The following is a 25240-nucleotide window of genomic DNA, read 5'->3' as shown; positions in this document are numbered from 1 at the left end:
TGTGGTTTTATTTTTCGTGTAGTCGTCTGACTAACATAGATTTATGGGCAAATAACTCCGGCAGACTTGCGACAGCGTGACAATTTTTGTATGCATTTTGTCTTAAATTGCTTTAATTTTGTATAATTTAGTTGTTAGGGGTTAAAAACCAACATTTTCTCCATTTCTGCCATTAATGCATACTTTAGATTTCAGTGGAGTTGTAAAATACTTCAATTGGCGTAGGAAAAGTACTCGGATAGTGTCGTGATTTAGACTCTTAGAATCAGTATGACTAATGTCAGGGTTCTAGCCAGGATTTTTTGAAGGCATGGTGCAGGACATTTTTTTGTGAACAAAGGGGTGGGTGCGGGAGGGGTGTCCCCTCCCGCATGGGGGGTATGGCGGTTACCCCAGAAAATTTTGTGTTACTGTTACGCGCATATAGCCAATCAGCGCATTTGGTAAATCGCGCAGCGCAAATAACCAATTTGTTATCTGCGCAACGATTTGTAAATCGGGCAGCCATATATATTTCTTATATGCGCAGGGCAACTGTCTTGCGCGTTTGGTAAATTAGTCTGCACTTTTAACATATGGATGATATCTCCCGATAAAATTGAATATCATTAGAGTGTTAGACTTGTAGGCCTACATAAAATTGTAAAACTGACGGTGATCAGGCACGCGTAAAGGTGTGAATTTGTAAAGAAAAAGAAAAACATTTTTTAAAGTAAATGAGCGTATTTATGCGGTAATTTCTCACGTCCCTGGTAGTTTATGGCCTATAAATTTCTGTTGACGACGGTAATAAGAGTCATTTGTCATAGGTGTTAAAAAACGTTAAAATGATACAAAATATCCCAAGTATATTTAATAACACATGTATTTTTTTATTTATTTTTATTGATCAGGTCGGATATCCGGGCACTTCAACGATTACGTTGCGTAGCAACAAGAGCGAGGTGAAAGTAGACGCCATTTTGTAAAGAGAAAGCATTGTGTGTATCACGGTTGTTCATTGTTTTTATTAATTTAAAGTGATTGAATGGAAAAATAAAAAGATGCCAAAAACTTAGAGCGTTGCAGGATGCATCAATAATCATTGAGAGAGAGAAACCTTTCGTTCTTTAAGTTCCCTGACGTGAAATTGAACAATGTTCGCCAATTTAAATGGAGCCGTGCAGCTGCAGACAAAATCCTGACGGCTCTGAATGGATACAAACTGCAAAGTGTGTTTACATTTACAGTCAGCACTTTGTGGCTGGTCCGTAGTTTATATTATAGGCCCTAATTTTATTTAATCCATGCCGTAATAATCGCGAGAAATCCGATCCCCTTTCAGTCTCAGGGCGTGAAAATAAATTGTGCAAGTGGATCTGTCTCCATTACAGTACAGTCGTTTTGTAGATGGCCTCCAACAATAACAGCTCAATTAATATTTTTTCGTAAACCTTTTTGTCTTATTTTTGTCTAAATTTTCTTTATTATAAATTCATTTTTTTTTATCAATGTGATAATGTGCTTCCGAGGGATCTACTTTTCAGATTATGTAAGACAATCGCAGCAATACGTAGCATGCTAACCTATATTATAAAATAAATGCATGTAAACCAAATTTTTGTATATCAGTGCTATATCATCCAATTTACACATGCAGATCCAGTTATAATAAGGCGATTTTATATTTTTATTCATACAAAAATTAAAATTTGTAATTCTCAGTGATCTTCATGTGAGAATAAAATTGCTCAGCATTTAACAACTAATTGTACTGCTCATTTTCTTTTTATATATTTTAAATTAATTTCATACTTGTTAGCTTAGAAAATAATGCGTTTTGTAGTTCATCAGTTATTACTTATTTACTTATTTACTGTTATCAGTGTAGATCTTATGCAATGCCAAAATCATAAGTCACAGGGATCACTATGGAAACAAGCAGTTAGTATGTGGTAGGTTGGTAAAAGCCAGTTCTGACCAGATCCTGGATGCCCATCACTAATCAAAAAGACTGATTTCCTGTTCCTAATCCTTTGATGTACACTATGCCTCCAGGGACTTATGTTAATTGGAAGAGTGACAGGTGGATGCACATTTTTTGTGATTTGCATAACAGTATGACACCATAGTAATAAACCACTAATATTACATAAAACAAAAATTATATAATCCATTCATTGCTTTATGTAAAATACTGAGTTCCAAAATATTTCATTCAAATAGAATCTAACTTTTTTCAAGGGGCAATATTTCAGAATAGCGTTAGATCTATATACAAAAAAAAAAAATGTCAAATTCATTTTTCACACTAGATATATATACCTATATGTTTATAAACATGTATAGATATAACTTACATAGTATTCAAATGGAATCTTGACATCCGTCGAAGGGCCGAAGAACTGGCAGTACGTAACATGTCACTTTTGACACGCTAATAAACCGATAATTTCTAGTAAAATTAGAAAAAAAAAACTTTAAATAGACAGGGAATGAAGAAAACCAAATAAAACTGCACTGTGATTAATTTTATTGAAAAACAATATCGCCGAATGAACGAAAATCTGACAATACACAACAGATGTCACTTCTACCAGACCGGTATTGACATGCTAATAAATCAATAATTTCCAGTAAAACTAGAAAAATCTTTCAGGAATATATTATAAATGGACAGGGAATAATAAAAATTATGAAATAAAAAAGTATTATGATCTACTTTATTGGAAAACAACATCGCGACCCGTACCGCTAGTTTAATCGCCACGGGTTGCTACGTGATACTTTCACCTTGCTGTATCTCGGATTTATCGGTTGCTAGGAAGTGACGTCACGCCGACCTGATCAATACTTTTTTTTTAACTTTTAAACGCTGTAGCCTGTGCGGGATGTCGATCCTGCGCTAATAGAAAATCTGGAAATTACTCTGATAATATGCATATCTGCCATAAACCATGCTAACTTTTACATTGTTTAACAATTACAGACTGATATTGCAAATCTTGGTTTTGAAAATGTGTCACAAATTTATTTCAACATCATTAAATTCATGGGAGTCGGTCACCTGGTTTCAATACCTGCAATATGATACAATACGCAATAAAACTCAAACATGCGTGATGGTGTGATTTCCTTCGGATAGCCACATCATCCTCTCTATTCTTTTTATAACTAAAGTATTTTACTTCATTCGATCACACGCAGTCATTTTATACCGAATATAGAACATAAAGGAGACTTACATAACAGACTGAATTGCCACACACTTACCACATTTCACCATATCGCTTTTCTTTTCATCATATTGAAAAAGCGCAATTCTTTTTACCGACGTGAGCATATCTCTTGACATGACCAAGATTAAAAATAAAACAAAAATAAGCAGAATTAAAAGACGAACTTACAGATCTTTTATACTTATATAATTGTTTAATGTTTTATAGTGAGATAAATAGAATGAATAACTAATAAAATTCCTCAAAATGTGAACGAAATTTTACATTTTGTAGGTGTGCAAGATGTGTGTCCTGCGCTAATAGAAGTCTGAAAATTACTTCAATAACTTGAATATCTTTTATAAACCATTTTAACTTTTACTTCGTTTTTCGATTACAATCTAAAAATGTAGCTTTTGAAAATCTGAATATAATGTTTCATCCGTAGCCTGCGCGGGATGTTATTCCTGCGCTAATAGCAATTTCTGAACTGACGTTGATATTTGCAACATATTTCAATTCTAAAAGATACTATTTATGTAACTTCATAAAAATGTTTTCGGAGTAGAAAAAAAATAGAAAGAAGCGTGATTTCCGTCATAATGAGAACGAAATATTACATTTGTTATCTGTGCAATATGTGTTTGCCCTGCGCTAATAAAAAGTCTGGAAATAATCCTGATAACTATGATATCTTTCATCAACCATGCTAACTTTATCATTGTTTTATGATTACAGGCTGAAATTGTAGCTTTTGCCAAATGAATATTTTGTTACATCTGTATCCTGCGCGGGATGTCGGTCCTGCGCTAATAGCAAATCCTGAAATGACATCGATATTTCAAACATATTTCAATTCTAAAAGATACCATTTATGTAACTTCTTAAAAAAATGTTTTCAGAGTAGAAAATAATTAGAAAGAAAAGGGGTTTTCGTCATAACGAGAACGAAATATTACATTTGTTATCAGCGCAAGACTTTAAGTTAACATAGTTTATGAGAAACATTCAAGTTATCAGAGTAATTTCCAGATTTATTATTAGCGCAGACACACATCTTGCGCGGATAAAAAATGTAATATTTCGTTCTCGTTATGACAGAAATCACTCTTTTTCTATTCATTTTTCTACAGTATTCATTTGAAAGTTACATAAATAGTATGTTTTATGAATGAAATTTGTCTGAAATACAGTGTAATTTCAAACTTTGCTATTAGCGCAGGACCGACCTGCCACGCAAGTTACAGGTGTAACATTATAGATCCATTTTGATTTGTAAAAAAACCTATAGTTTTAGTCTGTAATCGTTAATCAAAGTAAAAGTTAATATGATTTATAAAAGATATTCAAGTTATCAGAGTAAAGTTCCAGATTTATTATTAGCGCAGACACGCATCTTGCGCAGATAAAAAATGTAATATTTCGTTCTCGTTATGACAGAAATCACTCTTTTTCTATTCATTTTTCTACAGTATTCATTTGAAAGTTACATATATGGTATGTTTTATGAATGAAATATATCTGAAATACAGTGTAATTTCAAACTTTGCTATTAGCGCAGGACCGACCTGCCACGCAAGTTACAGGTGTAACATTATAGATCCATTTTGATTTGTAAAAAAACTATAGTTTTAGTCTGTAATCGTAAATCAAAGTAAAAGTTAATATGATTTATAAAAGATATTCAAGTTATCAGAGTAATTTCCAGATTTATTATTAGCGCAGACACACATCTTGCGCGGATAAAAAATGTAATATTTCGTTCTCATTATGACAGAAATCACTTTTTTTCTATTCATTTTTCTACAGTATTCATTTGAAAGTTACATAAATAGTATGTTTTATGAATGAAATATATCTGAAATACAGTGTAATTTCAAACTTTGCTATTAGCGCAGGACCGACCTCCCACGTAAGTTACAGGTGTAACATTATAGATCCATTTAGATTTGTGAAAAAAACTCTATAGTTTTAGTCTGTAATCAAAGGCCTACTCTTTATTCAATCGATTTAGTACTATATAATAATAATAATAATAATAATAATAATAATATAGATAAGATCTGTAAGAATTTTCTTTTAATTCTGTGACTTTTTTATTTCATCTTGTATCTTAGACATGTTGAGAGATATGCTCCCGTTGATAGAAAGAATATTATTGGGAAATTTCAAGATATTTCAATATAATAAAAACGATATTTTGCTAAGTGTGTGCTCGGGTGAAGTAGAAAATTATAAAAATAGCCTAAAACATACCAGGGGACGACGTGTGCAAGCTGGAGGAAATCACACCTTCACGCATGTTTGGGTTTTATTGCATCTTGTATAAGATTGGAGGTATTGAAACCTGGTGACCGACTGCCGTGAATTTACTGATGTAGAAACAAATTTATGACACCTAATTTAAGTACCGAGATATTCAGCATTTGACATCTATATTTATTAATAAATTGACCAACTGCATGATTTATCAAACACGAAATGCAAATTTCTGATATATGAAGTTACATTTGTTATTTGCGCTGCGCATTTGGTAAATCGGGCAGGTTAAATTTAGCCTGCGCAACGATTGGTAAATCGTTGCGCATATAACCAACGTACAAAAATTTGTTATATGTGCTGCGCGTTTGGTAAATAGCGCAGATTGGTTATTTGCGCTCAACATTACTACAACTCATTTTGGTGCATTCTGGTGCATTTCAGAGTGAAAAACATAGTGGTATTTTCAGTGATTAATAAGCATCATTTACATGCACAACAAGAACAAAGAAAGATATTGGGTCATAAAAGATCTTATGGAGTTTATTTGCTGAATGACAAAAGTTTATCAATTTTAAGTTGCTAAAAATGTTCATTTACTATTTATTGTAAATAAAATAACACAATTTTAGCTCTGCACACAGATCTATTTGTTCAAAGTTTATGTCTTCTATTCCTGTGGAGTTTAATATGAAATTAGGTGATACCTAAAAAGCAGAGCTCCCATGAAAAATCACCAGTGCCCGTTAAAAATTAAAGGAGTGGTGCTGGAATTATCTGGAATTATGGATTCGTTTAGGAAGTTTATGTTCTTTAGATCTATTAAAATTATTAATGATAATTCATGATTATTGAATGCATGTTTTAGACTGCTTCAAGATTAAGTCTTGACATGTGAAAAATCAAAAGAAAGTTCGGTATAGATTAACATCTGCACCAAGATAACGAAAAAAACGTATTTGAATAATTTCTGTTATTCTTATTACAACAGTACTGCATCAAAAATTTTACATAACTTATTATCATACTGGAAACCAGTCACAAAATAATAACTGCTTCAAATTGAAAAGCTTGAACTTTGAAAATTTCAAACCTAACAGAATCTCATTAGGCCAATAGCCAAAGGAATTCTGTGTCTTTGCGTGTGAATGTTGGGCAATGAGGACTTAATGTAAAAAGTTAATGTTCCAATTCCAAAGTTAATAGAAATTAGAATTAACGTAATCCTGGAAATGACTATTGTAATTCTTTTAAATGTCATTATTGTCAAATTTTGGTTCTTTTTGGAAGGAAGAATGTGTTCAACTTTCAGTCAAATATATAATAATTGCTATAACAGACGCCGGGTATGAGAAAATTACAATCATTTACATGACTGTACAAAGCTTGTTTTAAACCCAAAAGTGGTTAATCTTTTAGCACTATAGAATAGGGATGGTAGTAAGAACCTTTTTGATGTATGTTGATAATTCATTGCCATTTTTTTTTTTTTTTTTTTTTTTTGGATAAACTCTGGTCAGTCATTTTAAAGCTAATGGATGAAATATATGCGAACGGGGAGAAGAGCATTATTTGCTTTTCACAGTTAAATGTCTGTATATTTTTATCCTAAAGCCTTTATTTTTTAAGTTATGTCTATTGACTACACAGGCACTACAGTGGAACCTGACATCAAAACTAAACACATGTTGAATTTCACATGAATGACTTTAGTTATACAATATTTTCAAAACTCATAATAATACAAAAAAAAAAATGAAATAAAAAAAATAAAAATTAAAAAAAAAATCTGATCCAGGTGAGGTTTGAACTCACGACCTCTGGATTACAACGCGAACTCGCTAACCACTACACCATTGTGGAGTTATGACGTCAAAAGACAAACATAAGTATATATAATAAAGTTCAGTAATGGCAGCGTACCAAAATCGTTTCAAACTGCAAATATTGTGTTTTATTTCGTTTTTTCTTCGTAGAAAATGTATTTAGCACTTATTTCTTATTATCAAACGCTCATTTGCATTTTTATTCAATATTCAAAGCAGTAAGCGAGACGCTTTTGTCAACCGTAAACAGTAAGCGTCTACTGACGTGTTTACTGATTAGTAACTATGTGCATAGTGTACTCGAAAAAATCCAAACAACACCGGTTCCAAAAAGTACCACGAATTTTCAACTCGGTAGTATACACAGTTAGATCCCTCTGTTCATTTTCTGTTTCACACGTCTAACCGTAATGCGACGCAGCGGCGACGGTAGCTCTGCTATTAGTTGAAAACTTATCCATTTTAAGTTTTTGAAAATGTCCACTGTTTGTTGTACATACATGTAAAACAACACAATCTGAGACTGTCATCCAGTGAAACGCTGGTTTCCATTTTGGATCAATGCCCGATTTCCTCTGGCCATTCGGCGTGGCTTGGAGGGACTCTAAAATTGTGACCGTGGCCGAGTGGTTAAGGTCGCTGACTTCAAATCACTTGCCCCTCATCGATTTGGGTTCGAGCCTCACTCGGGGCCTTGAAATCTTCATGTGAGGGCTTACGGAAGGCCGGTGGTTCTACCAATGTGTCCGTTCGTGATGAAATAATGCACTGAGGGTATTTCAAACTTTTCTCTAAAAGTTCTATTTTGAAAGTGACGACAGAAAACATTAATTCTTGCATTGTCTTTTCGATATTCCGCCCGAGAAAACACATTTCATACATGTGAAAAACATTAATATTACGGCGATAATTGTTCAAAGCATTTTACCGTGTTGCACAATTTTTGACTTAATTCCTTACATTGTCTTTCCTTGATTGCGAAAAATATTTGGACGAAAATTGTTGAATCATCTGTCATTATATCTATCTAATGACATGTATAATCTTAAAACTTGCGAAAACAGTCACTTTCATGTACACATCACAAGATACCACCTATCAAAGGATTTAAAGGCGGAGCTACGATGAAATTTACGTCACACGTTCCACATAGGAAGCTGTCATTGGTTTATCGGTTATCTTAACTGGCATCGCTTTACCTAAACTATCGGGTAAGCACGTGGAAGCTTTTCGAATACACTAACAGATTAATCGGGGTGTTTATTGGATTTTATGACATGTCGCTTCGGCAATTAAGGGATGACGGGGGAAATAAGGGATGTCGAATATACAACTCAAAGTCTGAAGGCATGTCGCACGCGACAGGCGATAATAGCCTGGCGAGAACCCTGAATGTATATATTCTCAGTTGCAACCAGAACCTGGGTCTTTCATAATAAATTCCTATAGTCAAATAACTATCCCATTAGCAGGGTTTTCCTTAACGCACATTTTTGTGCGTTTTAGCACACTGATTTTCAAAATGACCCTAAAAATAATTCTGAACGTGTCATTGGTTGCACAACTCAAATACCGGCCGAAATTATGGCGAAGCGAATTTTCGTACCCAATATTGTAAGAACTGATTCGCGCGTAGGTATGAAGTAGCAAAGGTAGACTGCATTCTAGGTTTTATTATCGGCTCAATATCGATATATGGTAAACCATTCAACAACAATGGTGCATCAACAAAAGATGACGTTTCTCTTGTCATCTGCTCGTGGGGAAAACCCTGTTGTATCTGCCTCGTCCTCGACCAAAAATGCAAACATTCATATAAAAGTCTGCACACCAAGAGTGTTCTGTGAAAAATAACTGGCTATTTGTTGAAAATGGCAAAATGAAATGCTGGCCATGTATCAAAACAATGCTTTCATATGGGGCTGCGAAAGTTCTTGCAACACTACTACACATACTCATCACAAAAGTTCCCTCAGTAGATGCATTCAAAAGGTTGCAATTACTGTCTGATTTCAAAAAAGTGTTAAAAGTTAATTTGTAGATGTACATATATTTCTTTTTGTTCTAAACAGTACATTGCAAGTTAACAAAAACACAGTGTTTTCTATTGGATTTTTTTTTCATACCATTTTATTCATTTTTTGAAACTTAAAAAATGACCCCAAAGTCAAACATTTAGGGGTCTTAATGACCCCCTATCAAAATTTCCAAGGGAAAACCCTGCATTAGTCCTAAATATAAGACCTAACAAGTATCTATCATACTGCTGAAGCCCCTTTCTGTACACGATTGATGTTTACCGTGTGTACACGCCAAGCAATAAAACCAATAACTTTACATGACTGTGTACTGTGATTTGTCCTCCATTATTTTGGTCCTACAAAGTTTTGACGTTTAGATTGCCCTGTCACATTAAAACAATCTGAATGTTGAATTATTTTGACTAGGTCTTGCGCTTGACACATCGTCTCATTATGGTCAACATTTATGCCAAGTTATTTCAAAATCCCCTTATTGATGACAGATTTATGGATAGTTCACGAAACAGACCCTGTTAACCTTTGAACTGAGATCCCAACAATGCTGGATTTTGGAGGGAAACGGTCGCACAGTAATTATGTCTCCCCCAGGAGACATATTGTTTTTGCCCTGTCCGTCGTCCGTCCGTCCGTACGTCACACTTCATTTCCGATCAATAACTGGAGAACCATTTGACCTAGAAACTTCAAACTTCATAGGGTTGTAGGGCTGCTGGAGTAGACGACCCCTATTGTTTTTGGGGTCACTCCTTCAAAGGTCAAGGTCACAGGGGCCTGAACATTGAAAACCATTTCCGATCAATAACTAGAGAACCACTTGACCCAGAATGTTGAAACTTCATAGGATGATTGGTCATGAAGAGTAGATGACCCCTATTGATTTTGGGGTCACTCCGTCAAAGGTCAAGGTCACGGGCCTGAACATTGAAAACCATTTCCGATCAATAACTAGAGAACCACTTGACCCAGAATGTTGAAACTTCATAGGATGATTGGTCATGAAGAGTAGATGACCCCTATCGATTTTGGGGTCACTCCATTAAAGGTCAAGGTCACAGGGGCCTGAACATTGAAAACCATTTCCGGTCAGTAACTTGAGAACCACTTGACCCAGAATGTTGAAACTTAATAGGATGATTGGTCATAAAGAGTAGATGACCCCTAACGATTTTGGGGTCACTCTGTTAAAGGTCAAGGTCACAGGGGCCCGCACTTTGAAAACCATTTCCGGTCAGTAACTTGAGAACCACTTGACCCAGAATGATGAAACTTCATAGGATGATTGGTCATGCAGAGTAGATGAACCCTAATGATTTTAGGGTCACTCTGTTAAAGGTCAAGGCCACAGGGGCCTGAACATGGAAAACCATTTCCAATCAATAACTTGAGAACCTCTGGACCCAGAATATTGAAACTTCATAGGATGATTGTTCATGCAGAGTAAATGACCCTTATTGTTTTAGGGGTCACTCCATTAAAGGTCAAGGTCACAGGGGCCTGAACATTGATAACCAGTTCCGATCAATACCTTGATAACCACTTGACCCAGAACGTTGAAACTTCATAGGATGATTGAACATGCAGAGTAGATGACCCCTATTGATTTTGGGGTCAGTCTATTAAAGGTCAAGGTCACAGTGCCCTGTTCATGTAAAATCATTTTTTGGAAATAACTTGAGAACCACTTGACCTACAATGTTGAAACTTAATAGGATGATTGGACATGCAGAGTATATGACCCCTATTTATTTTGAGCTCACTTGATCAAAGGTCAGGGTCACAGGAGCCTGAACAGTGACTTGAGAACCACTAGGCCACGAGTGTTGAAATTTAGCGGGATGACTGGACATGCCAAGTAGATGATCCCTATTGCAGCCAACCATCAGTGTCTCTTTGACTTTCGCTCCTGACCCCTATTGACTTCTTGCCTATAGGACTTTGCATTGGGGGAGACATGCGCTTTTTTACAAAAGCATTTTCTAGTTTACTCTGATTTGCAGGGCGAGTGAAAATACAATGTGCAACTATAAAGATGAAAATGCATAAAAAAGTCAGCTTTAAGACCATTCTTGCTAGATTAGGCTGGTATCTAGGCCAATCAGTATAATTGTACTGAAAATCCTGTATTGTGCATATTTCATTAAATAATACTCATGACCTGACCCAGGTCTCTAAAAATAGCATGCACAAAAAATCCCATTCAGTTCTATTTTAATATCGATTAAAACATGAAGATTTCTTTAGATGTTCATTGGTCTCTTATAAATTACCAGGTTGAAAGTATTTTTACATTTAATAAAATTGAGGATGTTTCAAGTTTTCATATATGATTTTAGTTTGTATGTTTTTGACAATTATTCTTTCAAAAACAAGATTCATCTGGCTTAAATGTTGGTTAAATAATGTTTCAAAATTCCTACCCCAAGTACCTTTCACCTATATATTTGTTTCAGAGAAGTAATTAGTCACATTTTGCTAAAAGAAGAAGAAACAAAAAAACTGGAAGTGTATAATAAAAGGGTCATTGCAACAGTAATTGGTCTGGGATATTGTACTTGGCTGTCCTTGAATTTTTCAGGCCAGTTCAAACTAGGCACTTGCATGCCTCGTGATCTAACCTGGCAAAATCCAGTCAAGCCCAATATATTGTCCCAGAAATAACTGTTGGGCCATCGGGTCTTCAGTGAACATGATTTGTAATCAAAATCTGGTTAACTACCTTTAAACCAAGTTGTATCAAACCAGGGTTGTATTCAGATGAAGGCAAAGATATTCAAGAAAAACTTAATATTAAGTTTCTGAAAGGTTTTAACAAAGATATTTAATAGGTATCATTACATTGTGAATCCCTTCTCAGATGAACAAATTAGGTTTGTTTGATGCTCTTTGAATACCAGATTGGCACTAAAACCAGTTTTAGCCTTAAATTTTGTTGATTTCAGTCCTAAAATTAGTTTAAAATTATTGTTAGCATCTGCTTGAAAGTCTGCTTTCCACTTACAGAAAAGGTTCACCGTAGCTGAGAGGGTTTAGTACATTTTGAATGAAAGTAAATCGAAGTGTAGTGGACAAAAAGCTGTTCAAATCTTTGGTTTGGGCTTACTTTTTTGGTCAGTAAGGTCAAGGTGAAGGTCACATTTACTGAAAGGAAGAACAATTTCTGGCCAGTAACTGCAGTCTGGATATTGTATCCAGTCTTGATGTATAGCAAACTTATATAAAAATGTAACTTTGGTTTCATTTGATCATGGAAGTCAAGGTCAAGGTTGCTGTTACTGAAATGGAAAACTGATTTCTACTCAGTTATTTTTAAGGAGGAATGAGTTATTACAATAAGCTTGGTATATAGGGAGCATACAAGAAGGTTAAATTTTTTCATTGTAACCAACAGGAAAATTTCCCATTTAAACAAAATTGAGTGTCATATATTTTGTAATTTATGTGTTTGATGGCAGTTGGCTTGTTTAGTATCACAGATACACTTCATGGAAATATGATAGTTTAGAGTGACAGCTCTTGTTGAACAGAATGTTTTGATTTGTCCATTTATTTTGTTTAAGCATGGTTTTGACAAGCTTAGTGTATACAACAGAGTATGTACCAGGGCCTTTTTCCTCCTATTAAGCAGGGGTTGTTTAAAGGCCCTTTCCCACTAAAATAATTTCTTCAGGATCATGCAGTTTACAACTAAAATTGACCTTCAACTCCAGGAATTTGCTTCTCAAGTTGCCCAAATCCCAAGATATTTCTTACCCAAATACCAGGACCAAGCCATATGTCTACAGCATAAAAACATTGCAGTGTTTTTTTTTTCTAGCCAATTTGGGGCAGAAATAGGCCCCAAATCCCAATGGAAAATAGTATGTTTTTTTTCCCAATTTCAAGGCTAAAATTCCCAAAGTTAATTATATTTTCTTATTTTCCCACTTTTTCAAACAAGACTAAAACTATAAACATTTGAAACACAGACAGTTTGCTAAATTAATGCATAATGATAAATTATGGCCATTTTCTCTCTTAAATGTGACATTTTAACAGAAGATACTAGTTTTAACAATTCCCAAATTAGGAATTTCTCCGACACATTTTTCCCAATTGTAAAGGCCCCGGCCCCATTCCCAAATTGGTGGGAAGAAACACTGCCTTGTATATACAGTGTTGGCTTCTACCTTAAACAGTTTCCTCATTTATAACCAGTATATCAATTCTGTTTTAGAACTTAACAGGCATCCAGCAGTATGGAAAAGAGGAAATTAAAAAATCAAGACAGCACTGTTGAAACTAAGAAAAAGAAACACAAGAAGAGTAAGGATCATACTGATGATGCAGATGGAAAAGTACTTGAACACAACAAAATGAACAGTGTTGAAACTAGAATCAGTAAAACCCCTAAACACATGGGGAATGTTTCTGTAAAGAAAGGTAAGGAGCAAAAGAAAAAAGATGAATCTGGTAGTAAAGCATTTAGTGTGCAGAACTTGTTGACTGAAAAATTAAAAAATGTACAAAGAATAAGGTCTGGAAATGCTGATGAGGCAAAAACAGATAAAGTTGAAGAAACAAGAGACAAGATGGATAGAGTAAAAGACCAGGTGGATAGAGTGAGTGACTTAAATAAATCAGATAGTAATGACTTGCATAATGAAAAAGGTGACAAAGTCAAAAAGAAAAGTGACAAGAAGAAAAAAGGAAAAACTGAAACAGGCAATGTAACAGACACTGCAGAGCAAAATATGGTAGACTCTGCTCTTAAAGACAATCATGAAGAAGAAGAAGAGGAAGAAGACCCAGAAAAAGCAGCTATCAGGGAGAAAAAGAGGGAGAAGAGAAAACAAAAGAAACTAGAAAAGGCAAAATTGAAACAGGAGAATGCAGACAGAGCAGGGACAGCTCAGACAGCTGCTACTGACTATTTGAAACAATGGAAAAATAACAGGGATGAGTGGAAATTCCTGAAAGTCAGACAAGTGTGGTTGTTACAAAATATGTATGATAAAACAGTGGTAAGGATATTGTATGATTTTTTGCTTATAAATATATAGTTATACATGAAGGCTGAAAGGAAATCTTTTAGTTACTTAATGTAATGTCTTTTACACTGAATGGCTTTGAAAACATAGTTTTTGAGGTTTTGTCAAAACTTATTGGGAATGTTTTGAAATAGAATGTTTCATTTCAAGATAGTTTTAGACCTGTTATGTTTAATGTCTGGTGTTTAATTTTTAAGAAAGTAAACTGGATGATTTAGAAAGACAATCATGTTTTTTATCTGCAGTGAATTCTGTGCAGTATGTGAGGTAAATAAAATGATGTCTCTTTTATTACAACTACCAGACTCAGTGGAAAGATCACTTCATTTCATAGAGTTTGTATAATATATGATAAAACATTCCCATTTATACTCTATGAACATTTGATAAATATATAATGTGTTCACTGGGCGTATTTGGAAAGTCTGAAGCATAAGTGTAAAATTTAATATGATAATAAAACATACTTTGCACTTGTAAGAAATAATAGGAATGTAAATATAATTGTATTATATTAGTTAAATCAATTATGCGCTTTTTTGTCAAGAATTTACTAGAAATGCATGTTGTTATTACCTCCCTTTACTTTCTCTTTGTTGCCCAATCAAGATAGATTGTGAATGGAATTATTTCTAAAGCTTCAGTCAGAATTTACATACTTAAACACTTGAATACTCAGACTTACTAGAAATTCATAGATCTCCATGCTATTTTGAAGCCTTTGTGATTTTACAAATTCATATATGTTTCATATCTCTTAACTTTTATAGATAGAAGATGGTAGTTTTGAAATCTTGTTGGAGTACCTTGAAGGTTTACGAGGGAAATCAAGGGAGGTGACTGTATCAGAAGCAGAGAAGGTCCTTGAAAAGGCTGAATCAGATGAAGGTTTGTCTTGTTGATTTAACATGCTATCAGTTTCGTTATAAATAATATTTGCTGCCTGTGTTGTTACTTCTAATGATTGAAAAAATAAATTTGGTGGATAAAAGTTTTTTTTAGCTCACTTGAAGTAAAGTTTTATGATGAGCTATTGTGATTGTTCTACATTCGTCAACTGGCTTTAGGTCAGCTTGTAGTGTTGTCAATCTGTTTGTCTGTTCATCTGTCTGTCACAAAGTTTGTCCACGCAACTCTTCCAACACCACTTAATGGATTTACACCAAACTTCACAAGAGTGATTATTGCCAAGCCAAGTTGTGCATATTTTCAGCAGTTTTAGGTTTGATTAATTTTAACAGAGTTATGGCCCTTGGTTTATCAAATTTGATGATGTTTTTGCATAGGGTAACAGGGTCTTTTGAGTAGACGAACACTATTGCTTTTAGGGTCACTCCATCAAAGGTCAAGGCCACAGGGGCCTGAACATTGAAAACCATTTCCCATCAATAACTTGAGAACCACTAGACCCAGAATGTTGAAACTTCATAGGATGATTGGTCTTGCAGAGTAGATGACCGCTATTGATTTTGGGGTCACTCTGTTAAAGGTCAAGGTCACAGGGACCTGAACATGAAAAACTATTTCCTATCAATAACCTGAGAACCACATGACCCAGAATGTTGAAACTTCATAAGATGATTGGACATGCAGAGATAATGACCCCTATTGATTTTGGGGTCACTCTGTTAAAGGTCAAGGTCATATGGGCCTAAACATGGAAATCCATTTTCGATCAATAACTTCAGAACCACTTGACCCAGGATGTTGAAACTTCATAGGATGATTGGACATGCAGAGTAGATGACACCTATTTAGCTACTTCTGTCATATAATACTTTACAGGAGTGATAAGTACCAATCCAAATTATATATATATAATTGGCATGTTCCGGTTTAATAGTTTTCAAGCAAAGTTATGACCCTTGATTTGTCATATTTGACACTGTTTGCACTACTTGCTGTATACAATTAGCTTGATTTCACCAAACCTCATGAGTGATTAGTGTGAAGTGTAGTTGTGTGTATTAAAGGATTTTCAGCGCAGTCATAACTCCTGATTTGTCATATTCTTTTATTTGTGCTACTTCTTCTAAACCACTTGTTAGAATTTAATCAAACTTCACAGGAGATGCCACTGCCAAGCTTAGTTGTGTATATTGTTGTAATGTAATGGTTCAGTGAACTTCCCTGGAGTTATAGCCCTTAATTTGTAGCATTTTACCATTTCTGCATGGTAAGTGTCGGGAGACATACGTTTTCATTAAAAAAAATCTCCAGTTTCGCTTTTACTTCCCAACAACCACATGATAGATCTTCATCAAATATACTAAGAAGTCTGTCCAATTTGTTCACGTCAGCTTGGCCTATTGTAGGGGCTGTTGGACCTAAATATAGATGATTGAAACAACTGCTTTCCATGTGAATCACTTCATGGATCATCATCAAATATGGTCAATAGCATCCTTGTAAGGTTCTCTTCCAAGGGTATTCAAATAGTTTCTCCTAACTTCTTTTCAGGAACCGCTTTATTGACCTTCACCAAACTTGGTCTGTACCATCCTTATTATGTAAGAGATCCTCTCCAATTTATTCAAATAGTTCTGATTGGTCCTTCTTTGACCTTTTCTCATGAACCTTTTGATGGATTTTTACCAACCTTTTTTTCTAGCATCCTTTTAAAGTCCTCTCTCAACTTGCCCATATGGTTTCTCTTAACCACTTCTGGGGTCAAGTAGAGCTAAAAATAAAATAACCTTTAAACAGAACTTCTTATGAAAGCGTGTTGTTATCTAACATGTTGCAGTGTTTTGTGATATGTATATTAAGGCATGGGTGGATCCAGCGGGGGATCAGGATCCCAACCCCTCAGAATTTACAAAGTTAATGGTGAAAACTTTTAAAGCTGCACTCTCACAGTTTAACAAACAGTACAATAATCATCATAACGTACTGCAGCTGCGGGCACCATGAATCCAAACAAAACCTGCTGTGTATAATACTGTTATAAAATCATTTCAAGAATAAATGAATTCGCTGCACTCTCACAGTTGAACAAACAATACAAAACTCATATTGTAATGTGCTGCAGCACCGAGAATCCAAACATAACTTGTTGTGTATTGTAAATTCAGTTCAAGGATAAATGAACTCATCTACAACAGTACACCCCTATATCTAATGGTGATTTAAAATGGTTTATTCGAAACGTAAACTTAGTCAAAAAGCCAATAAAAAAATTTCTTCTTGTTCATCCGTACTCCCACTACGCTTGTTTTCATATCATGGGAAAATTTGTAAAATAATATTGGATTTTTAATTTTAAGCGATGATTACATTTTTGATTGGGTTCAGATTCTTGTTTTTTTTTACTCTCAAAATTTTCTGTGGGAGGACCCCTGTACCTCCACCAGCAGGAGGGGGACATCCCCTCTCGCACCTACCCCATCTGACACTCTCCCCTCCCCCCTCCCCCACCCCACAAGGATTTTGTAAAATTGTGTAGGAGAATAAATAAATGCAGTAATTGACATATTGTTGATTAGGAAATTCCCCAAAATCCTCTGTGTCAGAAACTATAATGTAATCCAGTATTAAGTTGAATATTTTACAGCTTTTTTCCAAAATGAGTTCATGTATCAAAATTAAAATAACATCGATATTTATCACAGATGTTTATCAAATTAATCCATGTATTCTTGCTATTAATTGAGGCTGCTTTGCATTATTATGTCTCCCCCAGGAGACATACTGTTTTTGCCCTGTCCGTCCGTCCGTCCGTCCGTCCGTCCTTCCGTCCGTCCGTCCGTACGTCACACTTCATTTCCGAGCAATAACTGGAGAACCATTTGACCTAGAACCTTCAAACTTCATAGGGTTGTACGGCTGCTGGAGTAGACAACCCCTATTGTTTTTGGGGTCACTCCATCAAAGGTCAAGGTCACAGGGGCCTGAACATTGAAAACCATTTCCAATCAATAACTAGAGAACCACTTGACCCAGAATGTTGAAACTTCATAGGATGATTGGTCATGAAGAGTAGATGACCCCTATTGATTTTGGGGTCTATCCGTCAAAGGTCAAGGTCACATGGGCCTGAACATTGAAAACCATTTCCGATCAATAACTAGAGAACCACTTGACCCAGAATGTTGAAACTTCATAGGATGATTGGTCATGAAGAGTAGATGACCCCTATTGATTTTGGGGTCACTCCCTCAAAGGTCAAGGTCACAGGGGCCTGAACATTGAAAACCATTTCCAATCAATAACTAGAGAACCACCTGACCCAGAATGTTGAAACTTGATAGGATGATTGGTCATAAAGAGTAGATGACCCTTATTGATTATGGGATCACTCCATCAAAGGTCAAGGTCACAGGGGCCTGAACATTGAAAACCATTTCTGATCAATAACTAAAGAACCACCTGACCCAGAATGTTGAAACTTCATAGGATGATTGTACATGCAAAGTAGATGACCCCTATGGATTTTGGGGTCACTCCATTAAAGGTCAAGGTCACAGGGGCCTGAACATTGAAAACCATTTCCGGTCAGTAACTTGAGAACCACTTGACCCAGAATGTTGAAACTTAATAGGATGATTGGTCATAAAGAGTAGATGACCTCTAACGATTTTGGGGTCACTCTGTGAAAGGTCAAGGTCACAGGGGCCCGCACATTGAAAACCATTTCCGGTCAGTAACTTGAGAACCATTTGACCCAGAATAATGAAACTTCGTAGGATGATTGGTCATGCAGAGTAGATGAACCCTAACGATTTTAGGGTCACTCTGTGAAACGTCAAGGCCACAGGGGCCTGAACATGGAAAACCATTTCCAATCAATAACTAGAGAACCACTTGACCCAGAATGTTGAAACTTCATAGGATGATTGTACATGCAAAGTAGATGACCCCTATCGATTTTGGGGTCACTCCATTAAAGGTCAAGGTCACAGGGGCCCAAACATTGAAAACCATTTCCGGTCAGTAACTTAAGAACCACTTGACCCAGAATGTTGAAACTTAATAGGATGATTGGTCATAAAGAGTAGATGACCCCTAACGATTTTGGGGTCACTCTGTGAAAGGTCAAGGTCACAGGGGCCCGCACATTGAAAACCATTTCCGGTCAGTAACTTGAGAACCATTTGACCCAGAATGATGAAACTTCATAGGATGATTGGTCATGCAGAGTAGATGAACCCTAACGATTTCAGGGTCACTCTGTGAAAGGTCAAGGCCACAGGGGCCTGAACATGGAAAACCATTTCCAATCAATAACTTGAGAACCTCTCGACCCAGAATGTTGAAACTTCATAGGATGATTGTTCATGCAGAGTAAATGACCCTTAATGTTTTTGGGGTCACTCCGTTAAAGGTCAAGGTCACAGGGGCCTGAACATTGATAACCAGTTCCGATCAATAACTTGAGAACCACTTGACCCAGAATGTTGAAACTTCATAGGATGATTGAACATGCAGAGTAGATGACCCCTATTGATTTTGGGGTCCGTCTAATAAAGGTCAAGGTCACAGTGGCCTGTTCATGTAAAATAATTTTTATACGCCCGTTTGAAAAACGGGACGTATTATGGGAACGCCCCTGGCTGGCGGATGGGCGGGCGGGCGGGCGGGCGGCGTCCACAGACCTTGTCCGGAGCATATCTTCTACATGCATGGAGGGATTTTGATGAAACTTGGCACAGTTGTTCACCATCATGAGACGGAGTGTCATGCGCAAGAACCAGGTCCCTAGGTCTAAGGTCAAGGTCACACTTAGAGGTCAAAGGTCAAATTCAAGAATGACTTTGTCCGGAGCATATCTTCTTCATGCATGGAGGGATTTTGATGAAAGTTGGCACAATTGTTCATCATCATGAGACGGAGTGTCTTGTGCAAAAACCAGGTCCCTAGGTCTAAGGTCAAGGTCACACTTAGAGGTCAAAGGATACAAGAATGAAAAATTCAAGAATGACTTTGTCCGGAGCATATCTTCTTCATGCATGGAATGATTTTGATGTAGCTTGGCACAGTTGTTCACCATAATGAGAGGGAGTGTCATGCGCAAGAACCAGGTTCCTAGGTCTAAGGTCAAGGTCACACTTAGAGGTCAAAGGATACAAGAATGAAAACTTTGTCCGGAGCATATCTTCTTCATGCATGAAAGGACTTTGATGTAGCTTGGCAAAATTGTTCACCATCATGAGATGGAGTGTCATGTGCAAGAACCAGGTCCCTAGGGGTAAGGTCAAGGTCACACTTAGAGGTCAAGGATACAAGAATGAAAACTTTGTCCGGAGCATTACTTCTTCATGCATTGAGGGATTTTGATAAAACTTGGCACAAATGTTCACAAGCATGAGACGGAGTGTTGTGCGCAAGAACCAGGTCCCTCGGTCTAAGGTCAAGGTCACACTTAAAGGTCAAAGGTCAGATACAAGAATGACTTTGTCTGGAGCATTTCTTCTTCATGCATGGAGGGATTTTGATGTAACTTGGCACAATTGTACACCATCATGAGACGGAGTGTCATGCACTGGTCCCTTCTTTTGAATTACTTCCCTTTGCTGTTACTATAAATAGCTTATATTGTAACTTTTTCATTACAAGTCGTAGGGAAAAATCGAGACCACTTTTCTGTAGTACAACATGCATGTTACATCCAATTCTGAGGTGTATTTTGAGCTATCTCTACCTGGTAAGGATTTTTGTTTGGACTTGTAATTTTTTTTTTTTCGAATTTTTTTTTTTTTTTTTTTTTTTTTTTTTCTCTTTAAAGATTAACTTCCCTTAGTTGTTATTATAAATAACTTACATTGTAACTTTTTTATAATTGACCGTAGGGAAAAACCAAGACCACTTTTCTGTGGTACAACATTGATGTTACTTTCAAATTTTGGGTGTATTTTAAGGTATCTCTACCTGGTAAGGATTTTTTTTTGTGGACTTAGAAAAATAAAAGAATTACAATAATTTCTAAAAAAAAAAACAACATTGTAAACAACTAGAAAATTAAAATTCCATTTGCAAATACAGGTGCTAGTGTAAACAAATTTGCTGTGACGGGCGTATATTGTGACATTCTGGCACCCTTGTTTGGAAATAACTTGAGAACCACTTGACCTACAATGTTGAAACTTAACAGGATGATTGGACATGCAGAGTACATGACCCCTATTTATTTTGAGGTCACTTGATCAAAGGTCAGGGTCACAGGAGCCTGAATAGTGACTTGAGAACCACTAGGCCACGAGTATTGAAATTTAGCGGGATGACTGGACATGCCAAGTAGATGATCCCTATTGCAGCCAACATTCAGTGTCTCTTTGACTTTCGCTCCTGACCCCTATTGACTTCTTGCCTATAGGACTTTGCATTGGGGGAGACATGCGCTTTTTTACAAAAGCATTTTCTAGTTTTACAATTTTTAGCAGCATAGATATATCTCCTCAGGTTTGATAAGTCCTTTAGTGTGTTTATAAATGTGTCCAATTTTAGATAACATGGAAAAGACTCTCATTATTTTGTAAGCTTCAAAATCTACTGTTATGGTATGATAAACAACAGAGATTGAAGAATTTTCTTTGCAAGGTATTAAAACTTACAAGGTCAAATGGTAAAGGTCATTTTCAGATGAGCTAAGCTGTATAAAATTATGCTATTAAAAATAGAATTTATACCAAGGAACAAGTCTGTATTTCTCTGATATATTTAGTAAATATTGCCATTTTTCTATTACGGTGAACTTTAATTTTTAGCTCGACTATACGAAGTATAAGGAGAGCTATCCTACTCGCGTCGGCGTCGGCATCGGGGTCTTTCCGCGTCCCCACCTTGGTTAAAGTTTTGGTGCACTTTCTCTTTTTCCAACTTATCTCTGTAATTACTTGATGGATTTGATTCAAACTTGAAATACTTATTCCTCATCATCATCCACATCATCTGACATAAGGGCCATAACTCTGGCACCAATATTTCATGAATTATCCCCCCTTATCACATAGATTTTCAGGTTAAAGTTTTGATGCACTTTCACTCTATCTCTGTTATTACTGAATGGATTTGATTCAAACTTAAAATAGTTGTTCAACATCATCACCCATATCATATGACACAAGGTGCATAACTCTGGTACCTTTTTTCATGAATTATTCCCCCTTTTTACTTAGAATTTCAGGTTAAAAGTTTTGGTGCACTTTCACTCTACCTCTGGTATTACTGAATGGATTTAATTCAAACTTAAAATAGTTGTTCGGCATCATCACCCACATCATATGACACAAGATGCATAACTCTGGCACAATTTTTCATGAATTATTCCCCTTTTTACTTAGAATTTCAGGTTAAAGTTTTATGCACTTTCACTCTATCTGTTTTTACTGAATGGATCTGATTCAAACTTAAACAATTGTTCAACATAATTACCCTTATCATAAGACACAAGGTGCATAACTCTGGGACCAATTTTTCATGAATTATTTCCCCTTTTTTCTTATAATTTTAGGTTAAAGTTTTGGTGCACTTTCACTCTGTCTCTGTTATTACTGAATGGATTTGATTCAAACTTAAAATAGTTGTTCAGCATCATCACCCACATCATATGACACGAGATGCATAACTCTGGCACAATTTTTCATGAATAATTCCCCTTTTTACTTAGAATTTCAGGTTAAAGTTTTATGCACTTTCACTCTATCTCTGTTTTTACTGAATGGATCTGATTCAAACTTAAACAATTGTTCAACATCATTACCCTTATCATATGACACAAGGTGCATAACTCTGGGACCAATTTTTTGTGAATTATTTCCCCTTTTTTTCTTATAATTTTAGGTTAAAGTTTTGATGCACTTTCACTCTGTCTCTGTTATTACTGAATGGATTTGATTCAAACTTAAAATAGTTGTTCAACATCATTACCCACACCATATGGTGCAAGGTGCATAACTCTGGCACCAATTTTTCATTAATTATTCCCTCTTTTTACTTAGAATTTTAGGTTAAAGTTTTGATGCACTTTCACTCTGTCTCTGTTATTACTGAATGGATTTGATTCAAACTTAAAATAGTTGTTCAACATCATCACCCACACCATATGACACAAGGTGCATAACTCTGGCACCAATATTTAATGAATTATGCCCCTTTTTGCTTAGGATATACTTACATAGTGTTTTGATACATTTATCTTTACCTCTCTTATTACTTTAAGTTGATATTTTTGACATAGACTCAGGCTATTGTGCAATATCTTCATCCACAACTGGAGTCAATAAACACTCCAGTGACAGCTCTAGTTTCCTCAGATGTGCCGTTTCACTATCCAGCATCGAAATAGTAGAGCGCGCTGTTTCCTGTGACAGCTCTTGTTAAGTTAATGCTTCTTGTTCTTCTGTTTACAGAGTCGTCTTCAGTGAAGTTTGATCGTGCTAGACAGATAATCCAGCTGCTGTCTGACTGAGTGTGTTCAACATATACAACTACACAGCAGACAGGTGTGTAAAGTGCAGTATGCCAGCTTACACAGACACAACAATAACTTACATCAGCTGACCACCTGATAAACACCTCACACAGATGTAAAATGTGTTGACTGTCAAAATGAAATACACACATCAATGCTGAACAGCACAGGTGTGTACAGTGTGCAGGACAGTGAGTGCTGTATATCTCACACACTAAATTCAAACTGTGTATACACAAACAGGTTAAGTGAACAGAGCAGTAAATCTTTTAACAACAAGGCTTGGACCAATTGACCATGTGCATGACGTAGATCCAATGTATACAACACACTGTGCATTGACAAGGGTGTATTTCATTGCTTGCAATAGAATTAAAGTTCTATAGTCCATACATTTAGCACAATATTTATACACAGCAGATATAATAGGGTTATTATAACAGCAGCTTGATCTGGGATGCATTATTCGGCTCTCATGGATTTTGCCAGATCGGATCTCACGAGGCACGCAAGCGCCGAGTGTGATCCGACCTTGCAAAAGCCACGAGAGCCGAATACAAAGTCCCAGATCTAGCTACTGTTATAATGACCCTTTTATTATATACCTTTACCATTTTGATTCTTGTTTTGTTCTTGAACGAAATCTTTTATCGATATTAAATGGAACTTAGTGAAGTTTTTATGTGCGCTATTTATAGAAATGTGTCGGATCATGCATATTAATGAAAATAGTCCGGCAGCATACAATACAGAATTTAAAAGGTACAATACGGAATTTTTGTCTGTATGTTTATATTTAATTGTGAAATACAAGCCGATTTTTTACAGAATTTATATAGGTATATAATAAAGACAGATGCACTTTGTTTGAATGATCAATGATGATTAACATAATTTTTCAAAGGCACATCTAATAGGGTGGTTTTTTTTTGGTTTTTTTTGTCAAAAATTTATTTTGTTATGCGCCTCAAAGGGGAAGCATGTAGTCGCCACTTCATCTGTTTGTGTGTCCGACTGTCCTGCAAGTCTTGTCTGGAATATTTCTCGGCAACCAGGACTGGAACTGAGCGAAATTTTGTAGGAAACTTCTTTCCCAAGAGGAGGTGCACTTTTTCTTTATGTTCCAGTCGGATGAGTTTTCACTGAGTTATTGCCTTTCTATTATTCAACATTAGTAAACTATAGAACTCTCCTTGTCCAGAGTATTCCTCTGCACCCCTGACTGGTATTCAACACAACTTCAGAAGAGGCTTTTTCTCAACAACTACTTGCTGGAGTTCTAAGAAATTTCTTTGGAAGCTACACTGCTAAGACGTGTTATGTAAATCTAAATGTACATATTTATTATATATGCACTTATTGAGTTATTATGCTGACATGACAATATGCATTATTTTACCTTATTTTGTAACTTGTAAGGCACCATTCAAGATCATTTTCAGTTTCTATAGAAGACAGCAAATTAAATTTTTAATCAGTT

At 35.8% G+C, this 25240-nt stretch overlaps 1 protein-coding gene across 1 annotated transcript; it reads left to right on the top strand.

The window, feature by feature from the left end:
- Window positions 1-9: 9 nt before the first annotated feature.
- Window positions 10-25240, top strand: LOC128555181 (uncharacterized protein C7orf50 homolog). The gene is made up of 4 exons (XM_053536778.1): window positions 10-88; window positions 13538-14324; window positions 15122-15239; window positions 23699-25240. Exons 2-4 carry the CDS (start codon window positions 13560-13562, stop codon window positions 23755-23757), a joined length of 942 nt encoding a protein of 313 aa, XP_053392753.1. The 5' UTR covers window positions 10-88; window positions 13538-13559; the 3' UTR covers window positions 23758-25240.

Source organism: Mercenaria mercenaria, chromosome 2 (genome assembly GCF_021730395.1).
Source record: "Mercenaria mercenaria strain notata chromosome 2, MADL_Memer_1, whole genome shotgun sequence".
In the NCBI taxonomy this organism is placed as follows: Eukaryota; Metazoa; Mollusca; class Bivalvia; order Venerida; family Veneridae; genus Mercenaria; species Mercenaria mercenaria.
Note: the sequence above shows the minus strand (reverse complement) of the source record. Positions and strands in the feature narration are given on the sequence as shown.